Source organism: Ictalurus furcatus, chromosome 12 (genome assembly GCF_023375685.1).
Source record: "Ictalurus furcatus strain D&B chromosome 12, Billie_1.0, whole genome shotgun sequence".
NCBI lineage: Eukaryota > Metazoa > Chordata > Actinopteri > Siluriformes > Ictaluridae > Ictalurus > Ictalurus furcatus.
This window is the reverse complement of record NC_071266.1, coordinates 16,685,054-16,706,916: the sequence shown is the minus strand read 5'-3', so window position 1 is coordinate 16,706,916 and position 21,863 is coordinate 16,685,054. Positions and strand designations below refer to the sequence as shown.

Genomic DNA, 21,863 nt, shown 5'->3' with positions numbered 1-21,863 from the left:
CAGACCACCACACCCAACCCACAGCACGCCCCATCATAACACACCAGCTCATTGATGGTTAGACCAATTTTTAACACCACTTACTAGCATAAAAATATAACACAATACATAAACATAAATGCTATTTAAGCATATTTATTTGAAGTAGCACTGAACAGACATCGTCATATTTGTAAAATAGACAAACAGAAACGGAAGAACAGTGTGATAAAGAATATAAAACTCATAAATTAAGCATTCTGGTGGCATTTTACCATATGGATTTTTAGAAAAACATAATTAATTAGCGAAAACTAAAAACAAAACTTTCTTAACCAAAAGTTTATGCAGCATTTTGGGGGTCCTTGGGCCCAAGGCAATTGCCAACCTTTGCCATGGTAAGTCCACCCCTGGAAATATACCTGTGTTAGTTTTTGGGAGACTGTAGGAATTCTGTGAAATAAAATACACAAACCAGAAGTATTAATACACACAGAATGGAGAAGGATTGGCTCTCCATGGAACATAAAATATTTATTTTATTTTAATTTTCGTTTTCACATTTATGAGGAAAACCCATTGTTACGGGCGTGACATCTCTCCATTATGGACGTGACGGTTCTGAAAGCGGCGCTTACCTGACCATGGAAAAGCATAAAAAATGCTTTTAAAATTTTAACAGAGACCTCTACTGGGTATTTAAAACACCAAACTTTGACCTCTGAGACATCAGTATGGTAAGGCTGCACAATTAGTCAACTTTAAACTGAAATCACAGAACCGCAAGTGGTTATGAGTTATTTAAACCTGAGTTCACAGCGTCTCTGATGCCGTTAAGGTGTAACCAGTGTGGTGTTGTTCAAGACTCAGTTGAGAGACCATGAATTTGGTGTGTGCATGAGACCACAAAAGGTACAGAATTGCAAGCTAGATCAGCAGCTATATTAAATGTTTATCATATCGGAGTTCAAATCGCCAGTTTTCCCCCATAATCAAAAGACATGCAGGTCAGGTTAATTTAAGATACTAAATTGCCTGTAGGTCTGTGTGCGAGTGTGAATGAGTGTATATTTGTGTGTTGTCCCTGTGATGGACCGACCGGCCATATGTCCAGGGTGTTTCTCTGCCTACAGCGCGAGACACAGGGATCCAGCATCACCGCGAACCTACAGAGGACAAGCAATGTGATGGATGGATGCATAGATGGATGCATGGGTGGATGCATGGATGGATGCATGGATGGATGCATGGATGGATGCATGGATGGATGCATGGATGGATGCATGGATGGATGCATGGATGGATGCATGGATGGATGCATGGATGGATGCATGGAGTACAAATCGAAATCATATGTCAAAATGATCGCATTGTTTTCAGCAAGTTTGCACAGTTCAATGTGCAACTGAGAGTCAGAACAATCACAATATTTTGCTTTATGTCAAAATGATTGCTAGTAGCCCAGTATTAATGATTTCAGTAGTTATGTTTTAACCATGTCTAATAATGGCTGTCATCTGGATTCTACATATTAAGAGGAGGAAAAAAGAAGCAGCGACATGGTCTTTGTTAAACAGTTGTCTGGGAAAAAGGTGAGGGCACAAGGGAGAAAAAGAGCAAGGGGAAAAACACATCAGGTGTGTCCTTTATGGTAGGATGTAAGCGATCAGCTGAGTGAACATATGTGCACACCTGTTCATCTCTCTCTCTCTCTTTCTCTCTCTCTCAGACATACTCACATTTATTCAAATACTGTAAGAATGGTAACGTTGTAGTGATCTGTAAATCCCCATGGTGCTCTCGTTGTTGTTAGAATTTAATTTCTTATATGTTACTAGAATAAATGAATTAATTACATTTCTTAAATGTTCCAATATACCTATAGTAAGCCAGAAACAGATGGCAGTTATATAAGTCAGTCATCTAACAGCAGCATCTGAGTAAACAATTGTGTGAAATATCCTACATTTACTGTAATTAACTTAGCTAATATGCAAGGTAGAAATGTTAAGATTATTGAAATGATTTTGAACAACTTAGCTAGCTAATACTAGATGCTGCTAGCTAGCTAGTGTTAACTCTCTAACTGAAGATGAATAAGATCAGGGGTACATTTGGTCAGCATAAACCAAATGGAACAAAAAAAAAAAAATTCACTAGAAAGGAAAAAAGTCCACATATGATGGGATGAAATTGTAGATAAAGTTATATTATTTTTACTACTCAGACGCAAATCCTTTGCCGTCAATGACTTCCTGAAATCCGGAACCCATGGACATGATCAAATGCTAAGTTTCCTGCCTTAAGATGCTTTGCCAGGCCTTTACTGCAACTGCCTTCAGTTGTTGCTTGTTTGTGGGTCTTTCTGCCTTCAGTTTTGTCTTCAGCAAGTGAAAAGTATGCTCAATTGAGTTGAGGCCATCAGACATTTTAAGAATATTTTATTTATTTGCCTTAAGAACCTAAGTTCTTGGGTTGCTTTTGCTGTATGTTTTGAGTCATTATACATCTGTACTGTGAAATGCCACCGTATCAATTTTGCCGCATTTGACTGAATCTGAGTAAAACGTATATCTCTATATACTTCAGAATTCATCATGCTACTTCTATCCGCAGTCACATCATCAATAAACACTAGTGACCCAGTTCCATTGGCAGCCATACCTGCCCAAACCATAACACTTCCTCCACATGTTTGACAGATGATGTGATATGCTTTGGATCAAGAGCCCTTCTTTTCCTTCTACATTCTCTTCTCTTCCCATCATTCTGATACAAGTTAATCTTGCATCAGAACTGGTCAGGCTTTTTATTTATTTATTTGTTTTTTTATAAGCAAAGTCTAATCTGGCCTTTCTGTTTTGAGTGTTACCAGTGGTTTGCATCTTGAGGTAAACTGTCTGTATTTACATTCATGAAGGCATTTCTTGACTGTAGACTTTGACAATGATATGCCTACCTCCTCCAGAGTGTTCTTGGCTTGGCTAGATGTTGTGAAGGGATTTTTCTTCAACAAGGAAAGAGTTCTGTGATCATCTACTTGAGGTGTCTTCTGTGGTCTTCAAGGCTTTTGGTGTTGCTGAGCTCACCAGTGCATTCCTTCTATTTAAGAATGTACCAAATTGTTGATTGGCCATTCCTAAAGTTTCTCTTATCTCTCTGATAGGCTTTTTTGTTTGTTTGTTTGTTTGTTTTTTTTTAGCCTAATGATGGCCTCCTTCACTTGCATCAGCAGCACTTTGGACTACATATTGAGAATTCCCAAGAAAAGCTACAAATTGCATAGTGAACATTTGGAATCAACTCAAGGACATTTTATCTCCTTAATGTGTCATGAAATAACGAGGAAACATGCCACACCTGGCCATGAAACTGCTTATCAGTCAGTTGTCCAATTACTTTTGAGCTTGTGAAAATGGAGGGACTCTGTAAAAAAAAAAATCCCATCTTGATTTCTTCATTTCAAATCCATTACGGTGGTGTGGAAAGGCAAAATTGGAAATGAGAACGACAGTAGAAGAAGTCCTAAAACTGCCCTCTGGTGGTGTGGTGTGAGATTGTTCATGAACTGTTTGACAATCATTTTTAATACATGCTCAATTGGATTCAAGTCAGGTGATCTTGGCCAGGGATGAAAATTCACTTCTTTGCCTTAAAAATGTTCCTCGCTAGGCCTGTGGCTAAAGACGGCCATGTTTATTGTGGCATTTGTTATTTCTCAGCCTTAATCCCATAGTGCCTTGTGAGGTAGCTTGCAACTTATCCCAGAAAGAGAGGGCTCTCATTTTTGTTGTTGTTTTGTTGTTGTTACTTTTGGCAGCTTTTATTTAGTTTAAAGTTGCTCCTCTTATTTAAAAAAAAATTAAGTTGACTGTTTATTTCTAGTTGACTTCTTTTTTTTAGGTGCCTTACCCTTCTGGGTCACTGTACCACGGTTCTGTCCAATAATGTGGTAATTTTGAATTTGATGGCTGCAACATGTCTCAAAAACGTTGGGACGGGGGCAACAACAGGCTGGAAAAGTAAGTGAATTAATTGCATGAAACAGTATCAGCAAGTATAACCATGTCCATGGAAAAGTCTTCTCTTTTAATAACTACTCATCCAGATTCTGTTCCACATGCTCATTTCATGGATCCTTGAACTCTGTATTAAAACACCTTCTGTACTTCCAAGAATATGAGTTTTGAGAAAATTTTCATTGGCTATTTTTAGAGCATAAGTACTGCTATGTTGTGCACAAAATATAGCAATTTCTTGCTGTTTTTGTTGTCTCTTCCATGAACACTTGACTAATCCCTAACTTGTCCAAACTTAAAAAAGCAAACAAACAAAAACTGCACTTATTCTGACTCTTACACATCAACTCTGCACTTTGCTCCTCTAGAACTCAATTAAAAGCCTTGTATGGTAGCACTATTGTATTGTCTTTGCTTGATATATCACTTTGCTTGTATTTCTTCATTCGTAAGTCGCTTTGGATAAAAGCATCTGCTAAATGAATAAATGTATAAATGTAATGTAAATGAAAAGAAAAAAGTACAATAACCTGGTTCCACAAATGTGCACGTCCCTTAAATAATATGTTGTTGAAGTACTTTTTGCTTGTACTACAGCACTCAGTCTTTTTGGGTAAGAGTCTACCAACATACCACATTTTGTTTTGCCAATTTTATTCCACACGTCCTTGCAAAACTGCTCCAAATCTTTCAAATTGTGAGGGGATCTCATTTCCACACGTTTTCAATAGGATTTAGGTCTGGGAGCTGACTGGGCCATTCTAAACTTGGATTTGGGCTTTGGGTTGTTATCGTGCTGGAAGGTGCCATTTTTGTTCATGTTCAGCTGTCTAACAAAGGCCTGCAGGTTTTGTGCCTAAAAAGATTTTTTTTAAATAACAATTTAGTTTTATGTAAAAGAAAAAAAAATTGTAACTGTGCCATAAGCAAATGTTTGGACACTCTACTAATCAGTACTTAGCAACATCCCCTTGGGCAGATATCACAGCTTGCAAACACTTTTTGTGGCCAGCCAGGGGTCTTTCTATTGTTCTTTTAGGAGTTATCACCCCCTCTACTCTGAGGAACATTTTCTAGTTTGGAGATACTCTTATCTTAGATACTAGTTCTGAGATACTATCTTGCATCATTTAAAAGCTACACACAGATTTTCCGTGATGTTCAAGTCAGGGAACTGTGAGGGCCAATCCAAACGCTTGAGCATGCTTTTATGGTAGTTCATCATGGATTTTTCAACATACACACACACACAACTTCAGAAGCACTTTAATTCTGAAAAAGGACCTTTGTTCATAAATAGACAGATAGATAGATAGATAGATAGATAGATAGATAGATAGATCGATTCATATTTATTAATATTTAAGAAAAAGAACAAGAAAAGCATGTCATATTGCAAATGCTTTATTTATTTATTATTTAATTTATAATTTCAGAGAATATTATATTTAATTTTAATCTCAGAAAATCATATAAGAAATCATGTAATATATTATCCAACAGTTTTGCTTGGTTGATGCTCAGCCTCCAGAATTAAAAAGTAGTTCTTTACCCATCACAAGGTGCTGCAATAAAAACAAAAGAGATATTATAGTTTATATATTATAAACTATTATCATTTCATGATAATTTAATGAAATCGAATGAAATAATATATATATTTGACCATTTCATTTTGCAGGTATACTCACCAAGTGGGAAAATCAGGAGCTCTGTACTGATCCATGTAGAACATTATGCTTTCACCAGAAATAGAGCCGGTTAATTTTCCACACGCACCACAAACTTGATCAGCAATTCCTTTGTTCACTGTGATTATGACCTCCTGTGATAGACTGTAGGACAGTCTAAGGGCAGATGTCTTCTCAACGATCACTGTCTGATCAATCACCTTAACAATTACATTATTGTCTTCCATAGTAGGCAGAGTCATCTTTCTACCATTGAACTAAATGTTTAAGAAAGAAAACATAAAATTTTAATGTCTGATTTAATTCATGATTGGACATAGTTTGATGGGTGGGTGAACGGAATGGAATAAGGAGATTTTGCTCACCCAAATATCATTTTGGTTGGTAACTGTGACAATAGCATTTTCAAAGAAGATGTGAACAGCTGAAGTAGAGAGGACCCCAGTTTTCTCTTGCAACACTGCCACCACACGGAACCAAATACCTATAACAGTATCGTCACATACTTTCACTAATTCAAAAGCTCCCATAGATGGGATGTTCCAAGTTGTTCCATTGAAAAGAGTGAAGGAGCCTGCAGCCTCCAACATGCACTGTTTTGGGTAGCATCCACGAACACCACTCTCTGCCTGGCATACTTCATCAGAGTTACATTTCATGCTTTCTTGTTTCACTATACCAGATTTTTGACAGATCAGTTTTTCCTGACAATCGTCTGTGACAACAACCTCTCCAATCTGTAAAAAAAAAAAAAAAAAAAAGATATAGAGAAACTATTAGTTCAAGTTCAAGTTCAAATGGTTTTATTGTCATTTTAACCATATACAGCTGGTACAGTATACAGTGAAACGAAACAATGTTCCTCTAGGACCACGGTGCTACATACAGCAACACACTAACCACATGAGACGACACAGAACTAAATAATATCTGCAAACATTCTACATAAAGTGCACGTGCAGACATGTGCTAACAACACAGAACAGTACAGTAACTACTAAAACAATACAATAAGCACAGTAAGTGACAGTGTAGTGCTGAACAGTACACAGAGTTAATGTGGAAGTGTCTGACTAAAACTATTAAATCATGTTTGATAATTTAACAATGATCTGTTAACTGAATTATAAATTGTATCATGTTTTTTAACAGCCATAAAACTACAGGTGCAACCAGTCATGAATGATTAATCACCAGTCTTAAGCAGTTTATACAAGATGTTTATTAGAATGCTTACAATCTTGACATTCACATGTCACTGTGTTAATCATTTTATTTAACCATTTTAAACTGTCTTGCATTTATGCTACTTTATCACATTACATTTGATAAGAAAAAAAAGGGAAAAACATCAATTTGCTTCTTTATGCATTTTCTTAAAGGCAAATAATTGTTTTTTAAAGCCAGTGTTCTAGACCAGGGGTTCTTAAATTTTCTGGTGCCAGATCCCTTTAACTGTAGAATTAATTCCACTGACACACTCATAACAGATTTCTTTAATGTGCTATAAGAGCACAATAATCATAATAAAAACAAACAAGGATCCCCTGGCTATGCTTCATCAACCCAATCGAGGGTCCCCAGACCCCACTTGGAGAAACCACTGGTCTAGATTCTATCTCAGACACCTCTATTTAAGAAAGTTCAGTAAATATTGGCATATCTTTTGAATTTAAGTTGCCAACTCTGAATATGGCCCAATGGGATTATATAGTGTATGTACTAACAAACTGGATCGTGAATTGCAAATGTATTCAATTACTATTCTGACTTTTATGACCAAAAATGTCTTTCTTTCATAAAAATTCTATTGTCATATGGACAAAGTGGTCTGGAGATGCCACATAAGGCATCATGAATGGTCAATCAAACTAGTTAATGCAGGCAATTTACTTAAATTGGTCATTACTATAGCAGGTCATGATGCTGATTATTATTGGTACAGTATGACTAGTAGACTATAAGCCACACCTCCAAAGTCACTCAATGTGTCACTTTAAATGCCAAGCATATCTGCTTTTAGCAACAGAGATTTTAACTTACCTTGAAGGTTTTTCCATTCTCATAACAGCTACACTGATCCTCTTTAACACAACCCGTCCCATTATTGAAGAATCCAGGTTTACACCTACAGCCTTCGACACAGGTCTGAATATTACATTTGATGACGTCAGTGAGGCCAGGACAAGGTGTGTCGCATGCCGTTGCACAGATTTCATAGGCACTGTTTTCAGGGCATTTCAGAGCTATAGCGAACAGGCATAAGGATTTAGTTTGAGAAAGCTTTTCAAGTATTAAACTGTTAAGTGTTTGATGAGTTAAAGTAACAAAAATGAATTGATTGGTAAAACTTGATTTGAGTTAAATGGAAAAGGAGTAATGTGGAGTGATTTGATGTAACACATTTGATTGTATTTAATATAATATAATATAATTTTTGTTACTCTTAGCTGGCATGAGTGTGATGCTGGCAATTTTAGGCTTCGAAATGAAGCCTAGATTTGGCAGTTGAAAAAAGGAAAAAACACGGTGCAGGTAACAAAAACTAATGATAACATGACACTTACGGCAAAATGTTGGTGTTCTCCAGTTGTTAACATGAACTTCAAAGTCATGACAGGCAGTCATGTACGCAGCGATACTATGACACAGCATATGTTGATCTCCTTCAGTTGTGCACACATCATAAACACAATCTTGGAAGTAGGAATCAGGGTTAATTACACTGTGACAGGCAGAAAATGGACCATCAGGGTTGGTAATAATACTACAGTCCTTTTCAAATATAAGTTTCTTATCTTCAGAGCACTTTGGACAGAAATCACCACTGCAGCCATCATCACACACAACACCAGGCACAGCCACTTTCCAAGCCGCTCCAAATGTTTTCAGTTCTTTGGTTTCTTTCCCATCTGGCAGCAGGAAGTCATCATTCTTATTACCATTATAGTTTCCACACATGCCACAGGTCTTTCCAAGGTAGGTGCTGGGGACTGTGACAGTAACGTGGTAAATCATATCATAGGCTACTCTTAGACCAAAGTTTGTACTGATTACATTGTTGTAGCCCTCCTGCTGGACTATCACTTCTCCTTCATTGAGATTTACAGGGATATTAGTTAAGACACCATTAACCTGAAAAGAAAGTATTTCCAGTGAATGCTTTGGTACATTATTTTTCCGAAGCAAATGTTTACAGTTAACACGTTAACAGAACATGGTTTTGTACTGAGCAACTTATTACCAATTTTCTCAAAAGCCTACAGTTAAATGTTGGTCAAAAAACACTCTCATAAATATTTGCTAAGACATATTCAATACTAAACTAGATAGCATGTATTTTTACACATCTCAGCTCAGAATACTCAATTCTCCAAATTCTCATCATATTGCTTACTGGAAGATGAAGGTGATTAACATCTCAGTTCTCTGCATCATGTGCGTTATCAAGCCACTCACCTCCAGATTTAAAGGCCTCTACCTTTCGCATTTATGGTTTTCACAATATTGCAAACGGCAAAAGAGGCTATACTAACCATTATCTGATGGAGCTGATTTCTTCTCAGCACTAATATCATGCCATACACCTCCACTGCGACCACCTTGGCCATAGAGACATTTGGACTTGATTGAATTTCATTCCATTTCTCATTCTCTACTATAACTGCAAACGGAGTGAGTTGTGTTCCCTCCAGGTGGCAGCCCTGAGCAGCAGTGTAAGTACAAGTGCCCTGGAAGTCGTAGGTGCTGTTGTCAAATGTGTTGTAATGAGGATCTCCATAGATATTACAGATGGCATGAGAGAGTGGTTGGCAGGCTCTGATCCCATTACTAATATTGCATGCTGTTCCAACTGGGCAATTCGCATTTTCACACATAATTTCACCATTTGTCGGGTTGCAGGTACAGTTTTTGCTGCAACTGTTATCAGCCCAGATGGATTGTCCAGCCTGTAAGTAACGTTCCTCACCTCCACTTTTATACACACAGCCACACTGACTCTTAGGGACACACTTGTTTCCACTCCACAAGTATCCATCATCACAAGTGCAAGCCTCTACACAGTTTGCTTTACATTCAGCAGAAGGAGTGGGATTCTCACAGGTAGCAGGACAGGCACAGGACTCAAAGTGACTGTTTGCCGGGCATTTAGGGGTAGCTGGATAAAAAGATTTTTAGTAAATCTACACATTCTTTTTCAAAAGCAGTTCACAGATATCTACAGGAAACAGCTACAGTGGCATGCATAAGCATTCACCCTCTCTTGAACTTTTCCACAATCTGTAGTGTCACAACTTGGAAAGTAAGTAGACTTATTTGGGAATATATGCTATGAATCTACACAAAAAAAATCATAATATCAAAGCGGGGTAAAGCTATACATTTAAAAATATATATATATTTTACCTTTTTTTTTTACAAATAAAAAAACATAAAAGTTTCATGGAAGAGTGATGAGAAGAAAGCCATTATGGATAAAGTCTCATGTTAGAGACTTGTAAAAGATATGGAAAAGGTCTGACTTTTTTGGTGTTGGTACACAAAATCAACACTTCTCATCCCTTCCCCACAGTGAAGCATGGTGGTAGTAGCATCATGTCATGGGAATGCTTTTCATTAACAGGGATTAGGAAACTGGACAGGGTTAAGTTCAAAATGGATGGAGCCATATAAAGGGCAATCCTAGAAGAAATCATGTTACAGTCTAAGAGACTTTAGACTGGGATGGAGGTTCACCTTCCAACAGGCAGTAAGAAATGTGCCAAAGCTATACTGGCATGGTACAAAACCAAGAACCCGACTGTGTTACAATGGCCCAGTCAAAACCCAGACCTCAATCCATTTGAGAATCTGTGGTAAGACTTGAAAATTGTTGTTCAGTGATAATGATCTCCATCCAGTCTGACAGAGCTTGAGCAAGTTTGTCAAGAACAATGGGCAAAACATCAGGTCCAGAACTGCAAAGCTGTAAAAAGACATATCCCAGAAGACTTGCAGCTAAAGTTGCAAGCCAAGGGTGGTTCTTTGGGGTGAATACTTATGCAGCCAATAAATGTCTATATTTTGGATTAATTAACCTATGTGTAACAATAAATATTTTGCACATTCATACAGTATGTAAGCCAGTATGGTAAAAATACAATTTAAGTACACAGGTGTTACATTCCTAAGTAACACTTCATATTCTAAGGCCAGAAATTTGGGTTTTCTGATGTGAACACACACACACACTTCATAAAACTTACGACAGCCAATGATGTGTCTCCAGTCATGCACATGAATGCCAGCTCGCTGACAAGCATCTGTATAAATTTCTGCAGTTTTACATAGGAAATTCTTAAATCCTTTTCCCATGCAGTAGTCCAGAAGACAATTTTCATAGAAAACCTTGGGGTCAATGAGAGAGTTGCAATCGCGTAATGGACCATCAGTTAGAAGGGTGGCCAAGTGACAGAAGGCCTTGGCTTCTAGACGTTCAAACCAAGATTCTCCCTGACAGCTCTCACATTGGCCCACACAATCATCTGTACAACCCACAACACCTAGTACTCTCCAGCTCTTTCCCAATTGTGGAATACTGCTTGCTACACTGCCAGTAGGAGTGGTGAGGTCATCGCCCTTCATTCCATTGAAGTTCCCACACATGCCACACATTCTTCCCATAAAGCTAACTGGTATATTCACCAACAAATATTGATCCCAATCATACTGTACTGACAATCCAAAGTCTGTATTCATAACAACCGACAGACCACTTTGCTGAAGAGTTACTCTGCCATTGTCCAAGGAGATTGGAAGGTACCAAAGTGAATCACTAATCTGAAATGTATGAGAACATGAACATTAGAACAGTAAGATTTAATATAAACTCCCTATTGCTAAAACAGGTCAATGGTAAACAAATATTTGAACTCACTCTGACAAACCCATTCTCATGTTGCAAAATGGTGATGGTTTGACCATAGACTTGAATGATGACACCACTGACACTGATGGCTTTTGAGCTTCCAGTACGTTTATTCATGGCTTGGACTTCAAATGCTGGATGATCATTGTCCACATGGCAGTTTTTGGCCATGATGTAAGTACAGTTGCCCATGAAATTGTAGTATTCGCCATCAAAAGTACGGTAGTGTGGATCTCCCATGACCCAACAGATACCTGGTGAAGCTAAGGGAATAATTATAACTGATTATAGTGATGATTTGGAAATGATTAAAAAAAACAAGGAGACAGACAATCACTTGAGGTGATCTGTTTTCATATAAACACATGCTTAAGTTAGTATTTTTGCAATTAGAAATGAACATGTCTACACTTATGTGGGTGGCGTAGCACAACAGGGGGTGTGACATTTAAAATCCACTGGTGTAGTGATATTTTCAGACTCCAAAAATGTGCTTGCTGTTTGTGGAAACATACTGTCAAAACCATGTTTTCCTGATACAAGCAAAAATGTAAAAATTCTATTTCATGTTTTACAAACCGGCTTTCTTTTAACCAAATTGCTAGTGCACCCAAACAAAAAAATACACACCAAATTGCAAAAGAAAACATAAAACACATTTATTCAAAATTAGCCACTAGATTATTCTATCTATCATATTGTCATCCTCCCCTGTGCACATTTACCATCATGGTCATCATTCAGTTTTTCCCTTTTTTTCTTGCTAATGGCCTTGGAGCTCTGAATTAACCTGATAGCTTTGTCTTTGAACTCTTGCTTATTTTTTGACTACCATTGTGAAAACTGGTCTGTTGGCATTGCCAAATAAAAGCCCTCACACTTGAATTCCATTCTCTGTATTTGAATTTAATAATGTGGCTTCCAGCTGTGGCTTTGGCAGCTTATAAAATAGCACATTTTTCCAGCACATGCTATTCTTTTTCTGACAGTTTTGCGCACACAACTTAATTAAGCCAACAGATATGAAATCGAAGTCATAAAATTGTAACGTGTGCCCAAGATGTCACTGATTTTATCATATTATCATTTATAATGTATAATTTGTCAAATTAATAAAATAATTGTAATGTTTTGTTAATTCTCTGTGTTCTCATGTAAAGAACACATGCCTATGATTTAAAAGATACACTGACCAAGCACTCATCTACTACACTTACAACTCACTTTAAAGAAAAGATTTTCATACTCTTATTCATATAAAATTCAGATCTCGAGATAAGCACTGTCACCAGTTTATCTATTTATTGCTATACTTGTTTCCAGTCCCTTTTTTCTAATTACAGTCATAATCATTTTACGTAGAAGGATCTGCAGGTAGAGGAGTTATAATGATTTACAGTTACAATGTTTCATACGCTAATCCTAAATATTTTTTTTTTTTAAAAGATAACTGTGACATTTCTATTGAGGAGGAATATAGCAAAAGTGTTTTACTCACCATTAGGTTTTGGATAGCAGCCACGAACCCCATTCTTTATCTCGCAGACTTCAATAGAACTGCATTCGATGGTTTCATGGCTTACTTTTCCAGATGAAAGACAGGTCAAACTTTCTTGGCAAGATTCTGTGATGACAGTCTCATTAATCTGTAAGAGGGTTTTAACATGTCATCATGACCACTGTCTTGTTTTTGGTGCTTTTATTTTTCAACATTTAACAAAGTAATCATGCCATATTTGTGTCTAAATAACAGAAGCTTATGGAATACTATAAGAGACTGTATGGAGTTGCAATGGGCCACTGTTTGACATATGAATGGGGTAGCATGTAACACTCAGCATGGATGCTGTATAAACAATAGAGGCTCAATGTATGCTGTTGTCCTTCCGTTCAATTAAAGGAGCCAATCAGCCAAATGTTGGTAAAGTAATAATGAGACAAAAAAGCCAAGACTGTCAGATTCCTATACTGACACGTGCATATATGTGCATATATTATGGAATTTCCCCAGTGTGGGATCAATAAAGTTTTATCTTATATAGAGTATAGCACCTCTGTCTCTCCAACAATCTTTATTTATTTAGTCTTGGGCTGTTAATACATTTCTCATAATAGACACATTATGCTGTAGTTTTCATGCCAAAGTCAGCATCCAATATTTATAACTAACTGTTATAACGGTTTCCCCTTTAGGCAGCCGCTGGAGAGCATGTGAGCGTGCACGAGCAAGGTGCGCGAGCGTCCGCTCTTCGACTGTTGACAACCGTAACATTGTTTACTATGGACACATGCATTTGTTATGTTTCTATTATATCTCCTCCCTGTTCGGTCATTGGCTGTTGTTTGAGCGTGTGTCTAGATTGGTGTCAGCCGTCAGCACTTAATGCGCTGATTATGTTTGTATATATACCGCACGCCTCTCAGCACACGGCGCAGTATTAGTTTAGATACGTTAGATAGAGTCATTAGATAGAGAAAGTCATTGTCTGTTATGTGCCTTGTTAGAGTTAGTTAAGTTAAACTTTAGATTAGTCTGTTTAGTTCACGCCGGTTTTTCTGCTCCCAGTTCTTAGTCATAGTTTATGTTTCTTGTTTTGTTTCTTGACCCTGTTTTCCGTGACTGTGACCTTGATTCCTGATTTGCCCCATTTATGCCTGTTTGCTGATCGCCTGACCCTTTGCCTGTTTCTCGACTACGAACTTTGTCTTTCCTTTGGATTATTCTGCCTGAGTCTGTTTTAATAAAACTGTCAACGGCACTTGCATCCGTCCTAATCTCCCTTACGTCTCAAGACGTGCAGAGTACTCCGCCTCTACATGGATGCAGCAGGAAGACAGGGGAGACATCGCGCTACAAAAACCATGGAAGTAGCAGGACAGCACCTTATCAGGAAACGCTCGGATTACTGGCCGCATTTCTTGTCTGTGCAGTTCCCTCAAAGGTACGCCGTTGAACTTCCACCGGAGACAGTGGGATTGGGGAGCTACCCGCTGGAGTTCCTCTTCAGCTGCCAGGAATATTTCTGCAGCCTGGCGTATCCCAAGCCTAATAAGAGACAGTGGATCGGGTCCTTAGTGTCCAGGTTTGGCGGTCCGGCCCGTGACTGGGCGGAGCAACTGGTGAGTACTGGGTCCTCTGCCCTCCATGATGTCACTCAGTTTGCAGAACTTCTTATGGAGGAGTTCACGCAGCCAGGGCAGATAAACAGTCTGGATTTACTGGGGTGCAGAGTCAATGGACAGCCACAGGCTGACCTGCCATTCAACCTCTATTATGAGGGGACTGACAGGGCAGCCTCCACAGATCCGCTTCAGGTTCCGGCCAACGTGGGGGAGCTTTCTCCGAGATGCATGACTGAGGGCTGCGGGAAAGAGACTCAGCTCCAATGTCCCACATGCAAGAAGTTGGGTCTCCAGGAAGCATTTTTCTTCTCTAAGGAATGCTTCAAGAGCAGCTGGCATCAGCACAAACGTCTACATAGGAAAGCCCCTGCGGAACTACAGCCAGAGGTCAACATAGCAACCTCTGTACCAAAGCTAGAACCTGAGACCCATGAGGTGGTCTCACCCGCCGAGCTCCAGCCAGAGGTCAACAAAGCAACCTCTGTACCTAAGCTCGAACCTGAGACCCATGAGGTGGTCTCACCTGCCGAGCTTCAGACAGAGGACAACGTGGCGACCTCAGAGCTCAAACCTGAGCCCCATGAGGTAGTCTCACCCGCCGAGCTCCAGCCAGAGGTCCGCGTGGTGACCTCAGAGCTCCAGCTTGAGACCCACGAGGAGGTCTCAGCACCTGAGCTCCAGCCAGAGGTCAACATGGCGACCTCAGAACCCGAGCTCCAACCTGAGATCCATGAGGTGGGCTCACCCACCGAGCTCCAGCCAGAGGTCCACGTGAAGACCTCAGCCCAAGAGTTTCAGCCTGAGACCCACGAGGGGGTCTCAGCTCCAGAGTCCCAAGGTAATGCCACGTTCCTGTCCCAGGTCGAAGAGACGACCAACCAAGTGTCTGTTGACACAGACAACCAAGCTCTGCTCACGTCCAAGTTTGATGACATGACCAACCAAGTGTCTGTTGACATGGACAACCAAGCTCTGCTCACGTCCAAATCTGCTGACATGACCAACCAAGTTATGTTCACGCCAGAGTCAGTAAATACGTTCAACCAAGTTCTGCTCACACCCGAGTTTGCTGAAACGGACAACCAAGCTCTGCTCAAGTCGAAGTCTGCTGACATGATCAACCAAGTTATGCTCACGCTTGAATCCGATGACACAGCCTACCAAGTTCAGCCTGTAGGCTCCATTGAGAACGTCGTGCTGCGTTCCTGTTCCGATGTGGACGTCACTCTGCTTTCCTGCTCCGCTGAGGACGTCGCTCTGCCTTCCTGCTCCGCCGAGGACATCGCTCTGCTTGCCTGCTCCGTAGAGGACGTCGCTCTGCTTGCTTGTTCTGCCGAGGACGTCGCTCTGCTGGCCTGCTCTGCTGAGGACGTTGCTCTGCTTGCCTGCTCCGCCGAGGATGTCGCTCCGCTGTCCTGTTCCGCCGAGGACTTCGCTCCGTTTTTCTGTAATGCAGAGGATGTCGATCTGCTTTTTTGTTCAGCTAAGAATGCCGCACAGTCTCCTGGTTCAGCTGGGGACATTTTGCCCAGGGGGCCGGGGTTCTGTCACGGTTTCCACTTTAGGCAGCGCGCTGGAGAGCATGTGAGCGTGCACGAGCAAGGTGCCCGAGTGCCCGCTCTTCGAATGTTGACAACCGTGACATTGTTTACTATGGACACGTGCATTTGTTATGTTTCTGTTATGTCTCCTCCCTATTCGGTCATTGGCTGTTTGAGCGTGTGTCTAGATTGGTGTCAGCCGTCAGCACTTAATGCGCTGATTATGTTTGTATATATACCGCGCGCCTCCCAGCACACGGTGCGGAGTATTAGTTTAGACATTTTAGATAGATTCATTAGATAGAGAAAGTCATTGTCTGTTATGTGCCTTGTTAGATTTAGTTAAGTTAAACATTACATTAGTCCGTTTAGTTCACGCTGGTTTTTCCGCTCCCAGTTCTTAGTCATAGTTTATGTTTCTTGTTTTGTTTCTTGACCCTGTTTTCTGTGACCGCGACCTTGATTCCTGCGTTGCCCCGTTTATGCCCATTTGCCGATCGCCTGACCCTTTGCCTGTTTCTCGACTACGAACTTTGTCTTTCCTTTGGATTATTCTGCCAGAGTCTGTCTTAATAAAACTGTTAACTGCACTTGCATCCGTCCTAATCTCCCTTATGTCTTGGGACGTGACACTAACCTGTCAACTCAGTATGATAAGAATAATGCAGAGGAAATATGATTTATTGTAGATCATCTGCATGGACTTTTTCTGCTTTTCTAAAAACAGAGAAGCCTGGGGCCTCCTCGCTCAACATCAGTACTTGACCTCACTAATGCTCTTATGGCTGAATGGACAAAAAACCCACAGCTACATTTCAACATCTAAGGTAAAGCCTTCCCAGAAGACTGGAGGTTATTATAACAGCAAAGGGGGAATAAATTTGAAATGGGATGTTCAATAAGCACACATGGATGTGATGGACAGGTGTCCACAAACCTTTGGCCATACAGTGTGACTATTGTCAGATATTAATATGGATTTTATATCCATATTTTTGTGGTTCACTGTATTCAGGGGTCTCTCCCTATTCAAGTATAGATGGCAGCCTGGTCCTGGGTGACTGTAAATAACTGACCAGGAGTGTTAATACATTGAATAGAGTAGAAAGTTGGGGCATGCTCAAGCATGGGCTGTGAATGGGAGGAGGTATTGTGAATTAGTGGGTAATGAATGAGCTGCTACACCTGTGTGTGTAATTAACGGGATGCTTATATGTGTCTTGCACTGAATGTCAGACAGAGAGCTGGTGTTCTTTGAGTCTGCTTGAGTGATTTCTGTTTTGTTTTCATTTCATTACACCTGAGCATAAAAAGTTGCAATAAATAATTATCTCACTATTATCCATCAGACTTTCATAACTCTTACTATTAATGTTACTTACCTTATAGGTTAGTCCATTCTCATAGCAGGCACACTGATCTGCTGTCACGCAGCCAGTCCCATTGTTAAAGAATCCAGGTTTACACATGCAGCCTTCAGCACAGGTCTGAATATTACAATTCATAACTTCAGTAAGGCCAGGACAAGGTACATCACATGACTTTGCACAGATTTCATAGGCACTGTTGGCAGGACATGATAAGGCTGCAAGGATTAAGCACAAGGAATAGTCACAAAAAAAAAAAAAGAATCTATAGATTCATAATGTTTTATTGCTCTTAATCACCTTCTACAAGCTTGCTTTATACTTACGACAAAATGTTGGTGTTCTCCAATTTTGAACAATAACGCCTGCATCCTGACAGGCAGTCATGTATGCAGCAATGTCATGGCAGAGCATATTCTGATTTCCTTCACCCATGCAGATATCATAGGCACAATCTTGGAAGTAGGAATCAGGGGTAATTACACTGTGGCAGGCAGCAAATGGGCCTTCAGGGTTGGTAATAATACTACAGTCCTTTTCGAATACAATTTTCTTATCTTCAGGGCACTTTGGACAGAAATCACCACTGCAGCCATCATCACACACAACACCAGGAGCAGGTACTTTCCATGCAGCTACAAATGTTTTCAGTTCTTTGGTTTCCTTGCCATTTGGCAACAGGAACTCGTCATTCTTATTACCATTAAAGTTTCCACACAAGCCACAGGTCTTTCCTGCATAGCTGCTTGGGACTGTAATGGTGACATGATAAATCATATTGAAAGTGACTCTCAGGCCAAAGTTTGTTAATATTACGTTTTGATTGCCTTCTCGCTGGACCCTCACTTTTCCATCATCAAGACTTGCAGGAATGTTGGTCCATAATCCATTAACCTAAAAATATTGAATAAAATAAATGAAGGATTCTGGATTTGGCTATAATATTTCCAAGCTCAAGAAATCTAACTAACCACTTGCAGTATCCTAAAATGTGAAAAGTAATTCATTTTCAGTGGTGCTCTTTACCAAGGTACTACAGCTACCTGGACATATGGGTTATTTGGTCATCAAGACTAATCATTCCAGAAAAGCAAAACATGAACTGACTAGGCTGGCATAGTTTTTGCTAGACCTCGAGTTTGCACAGGTAATACTTTTCCTCTTGCAGGATATTTACCTCCATTTCCCACTAACTGGATTTTCATAACAACTAACATAATAAAAAGCAAATAAGTAAGTCATAATAAAAAGCAAGTTACTCAGAAATCTATCTTCATGCTTAGGGATGCATCAATCTTACTTTTTTAATATGAAATCAGAGTATCAGTATCAATTTTTGTTGCCAAGCTATCTGATGTAATAACAATCCAGTGTTTCAGGACATTGTAGCCCCGATACTGACACGTTATTAGACTGGTACATAATTTCTTAGTACCAGTCTAATAACGTGTCATCTAACTAAATACAACTGAGTTATTTTTTCCCCCTTAATATTCAAGAACCAGCAACTTAGTTGTAAAATGTGAATCACTGTGATTGTTCACTGTGATAGTTAAATACTTGAAGGCTACAGGATGTACAGTATATAGCTATAGTTGACAGTCTATAGCGCACAGATTGTACTAACCATTATCTGATATAGTTGATTCCTTTGCAGCACTAAAGTCATGCCGTACACTTGCACAATCACCATATTGGCCATAGAGACATTTGGACTTAATTGGATCTCATTCCACTTTGCATTCTCCACTGTAACTGCAAACGGAGTGAGTTGTGTTCCCTCAAGGTGGCAGCCCTGAGCAGCAGTGTAAGTACATGTGCCCTGGAAGGCATAGGTGCTGTTGTCAAATGTGCTGTAGTGAGGATCTCCATAGATATTACAGGTGGCATGATGCACTGGATGGCAGCCTCTGATCTCATTGACTACACTGCATTCTGTTCCACCTGAGCAACCGCTGTTTTCACATACAACTTCACCGTTTGTTGGGTTGCAGGTACAGTTTTTGCTGCAGTTGTCATCAGCCCAGATGGATTCTCCAGCCTGTAAGTAACGCTCATCACCTCCACTTTTGAACATGCAGCCACACTGATTCTTAGGGACACACTTGTTTCCACTCCACAAGTATCCATCATCACAAGTGCAAGCCTCTACACAGTTTGCTTTACATTCAGCAGAAGGAGTGGGATTCTCACAGGTAGCAGGACAGGCACAGGACTCAAAGTGACTGTTTGCCGGGCATTTAGGGGTAGCTGAAAAGATATAATAGAACTTATAAAGAAGCCCCACTTAATAAGTCACATTTAACTGTCTCTGCTTAAAACTGTCAGATGTGCTAGCATCTGATCCTATTATGAAACATTCTCTCTGTTTGGTTATGTGAGTAGATAGATCTATACAATAAATGTATCTGTGTTCATGGTTGGCCTTTTAAAATTTAATTTGTTTTAATTTCATAAGTAACAAGGAACTTAATATTGTTATAGCAATAAAATCTATAATCTTTTTTAAGAAGTGTGGAAGATAGTGCCAAACTAATTAGTTCATCAAATGAAACAAACTAGCATGTACAGGCTGTTGTAGCCTATTTCTGATTACAGAATTAGAAAAGCAATGCAATCATTTTGTACCATTCATGAAATTATTTTATTAGTTGCTTTAAAAAAGCTAATTTCCCAGTATACCCCTCTATAGGTGAATAGTGAATTCATTCATCCATTCACCACAAGAGGCAGATACAACTCTTTAAATACAACTATTTCCATTAAAAAGAGGAATAAACTTTATGCACATGACCTTAATGTACCCATTCTATAAGCTATAATATAATCTATACTTACAACAGCCAATGATGTATCTCCAGTCATGCACACGAATGCCAGCTCGCTGACAAGCATCTGTATAAATTTCTGCTGTCTTACATAGGAAGTTTTTGTATCCTTTTCCCATACAGTAGTCGAAAAGGCAATTTTCATAGAAAATCTTGGGATCAATGACAGAGTTGCAATCTTGGAATGGACCATCAGTGAGAAGGGTGGCCAAGTGACAGAAGGCCTTTGCGGCCAAACGTTCAAACCATGATTCTCCCTGACAGCTCTCACACTGGCCCACACAATCATCACTGCAGTAGGCATCTCCTGGTAAACCTGGTACTCTCCAGCTCATTCCCAGTTGTGGAATACTGCTTGCTACACTGCCGGTAGGAGTGGTGAGGTCATCCTCTTTCTTTCCATTGAAGTTTCCACACATGCCACACATTCTTCCCATGAAGCTCCCTGGTATATTCACCACTAAATACTGATCCCAATCATACTGCACTGACAATCCAAAGTCTGTCTTCATAATAACTGACAGACCACTTTGTTGAAGAGTTACTCTGCCATTGTCCAAGGAGATTGGAAGGTACCAGAGTGAATCACTAATCTGAACAAAAGTAGTAAATAAATGTCATGATATAAACTAGTAGTACAGTTATACATTACATTTGAAAAAATAATCATAACCCACCATCTGGATAACACATTTTTATAGTCTATACTTACTCGTACAATCCCAGTCTCGTGGCGTACAATTGTGATGTTTATACCATAGACATTGACAATGATTTTGTTAACAGTGGTGGTTTTTGTACTGCCAAGCCGTTCATTCTCAGTTTGGACTTCAAAAGCTGGGTGAAAACTGTCCACATGGCAGTTCTTGGCCATGATATAGGTACAGTTGCCCATGAAGTTGTAGTAACTGCTATCAAATGTACGGTAATGTGGATCTCCCATAACCCAGCAGACACCAACTGTAGCTGAAATGAATTTTGTGAAATTGGTTCATTTAGTGTCGTTCCTATAAAATCTTTTGTACTCTTATACATTTAGTATTGTTTGAACGACTGGGTCTAATTGCACTAAGGCAGACTGCTTAATAACTGCTTAATAATAACTCCTAATATGTTAAGGGAGCCATCAAAGAGCATTCAAAGAGTGGGTTGGCTGCAGTTAAAGTGGTGTCATGGTTGTAGACAAGGGTGGACTTAACAGTAGGCAAATGTAAGCAATTGCCTTGGGCCCCCAGAAGCCCCCAGAAGAATATTATAATTATTATTGCTAAATAACATATGCTGAAAATTTAAATATCTATGTTAAAACACTGAAATGAGGGCCCCCAAATAACTAAATATGCCCCTGGTTGAAGACTCCAACCTACTGAGTCTAAACCTGATAGCCATTGTATTGTTTGTACCTCT

At 39.5% G+C, this 21,863-nt stretch overlaps 2 protein-coding genes across 2 annotated transcripts; both read right to left on the bottom strand.

The window, feature by feature from the left end:
- Positions 1–5,386: 5,386 nt before the first annotated feature.
- On the bottom strand, positions 5,387–11,422 carry LOC128616159 (IgGFc-binding protein-like). The gene is made up of 7 exons (XM_053638696.1): positions 10,936–11,422; positions 9,226–9,848; positions 8,257–8,824; positions 7,733–7,935; positions 6,055–6,426; positions 5,690–5,946; positions 5,387–5,563 (listed from the first exon to the last, which is right to left on the bottom strand). Exons 1-7 carry the CDS (start codon positions 11,351–11,353, stop codon positions 5,554–5,556), a joined length of 2,451 nt encoding a protein of 816 aa, XP_053494671.1. The 5' UTR covers positions 11,354–11,422; the 3' UTR covers positions 5,387–5,553.
- LOC128615796 (IgGFc-binding protein-like) lies at positions 11,358–21,355 on the bottom strand. The gene is made up of 8 exons (XM_053638130.1): positions 20,467–21,355; positions 19,256–19,878; positions 17,955–18,522; positions 17,644–17,846; positions 13,096–13,243; positions 11,607–11,860; positions 11,409–11,509; positions 11,358–11,361 (listed from the first exon to the last, which is right to left on the bottom strand). Exons 1-8 carry the CDS (start codon positions 20,966–20,968, stop codon positions 11,358–11,360), a joined length of 2,403 nt encoding a protein of 800 aa, XP_053494105.1. The 5' UTR covers positions 20,969–21,355.
- Positions 21,356–21,863: the final 508 nt, after the last annotated feature.

Coding starts and splice junctions, on each gene's coding strand:
- LOC128616159 (XM_053638696.1), bottom strand. CDS start 11,353: ATGGGAAGAATGTGTGGCATGTGTGGGAACTTCAATGGAATGAAGGGC. Junction 8,825..9,225: donor ATCAGCTCCATCAGATAATG/GTTAGTATAGCC, acceptor CTTTCTTTTCAG/GTTAATGGTGTCTTAACTAA. Junction 7,936..8,256: donor GAGAACACCAACATTTTGCC/GTAAGTGTCATG, acceptor TGTTCGCTATAG/CTCTGAAATGCCCTGAAAAC.
- LOC128615796 (XM_053638130.1), bottom strand. CDS start 20,968: ATGAAGACAGACTTTGGATTGTCAGTGCAGTATGATTGGGATCAGTAT. Junction 19,879..20,466: donor GAGATACATCATTGGCTGTT/GTAAGTATAGAT, acceptor ATATCTTTTCAG/CTACCCCTAAATGCCCGGCA. Junction 11,861..13,095: donor CTGCTATCCAAAACCTAATG/GTGAGTAAAACA, acceptor TTATTCCCTTAG/CTTCACCAGGTATCTGTTGG.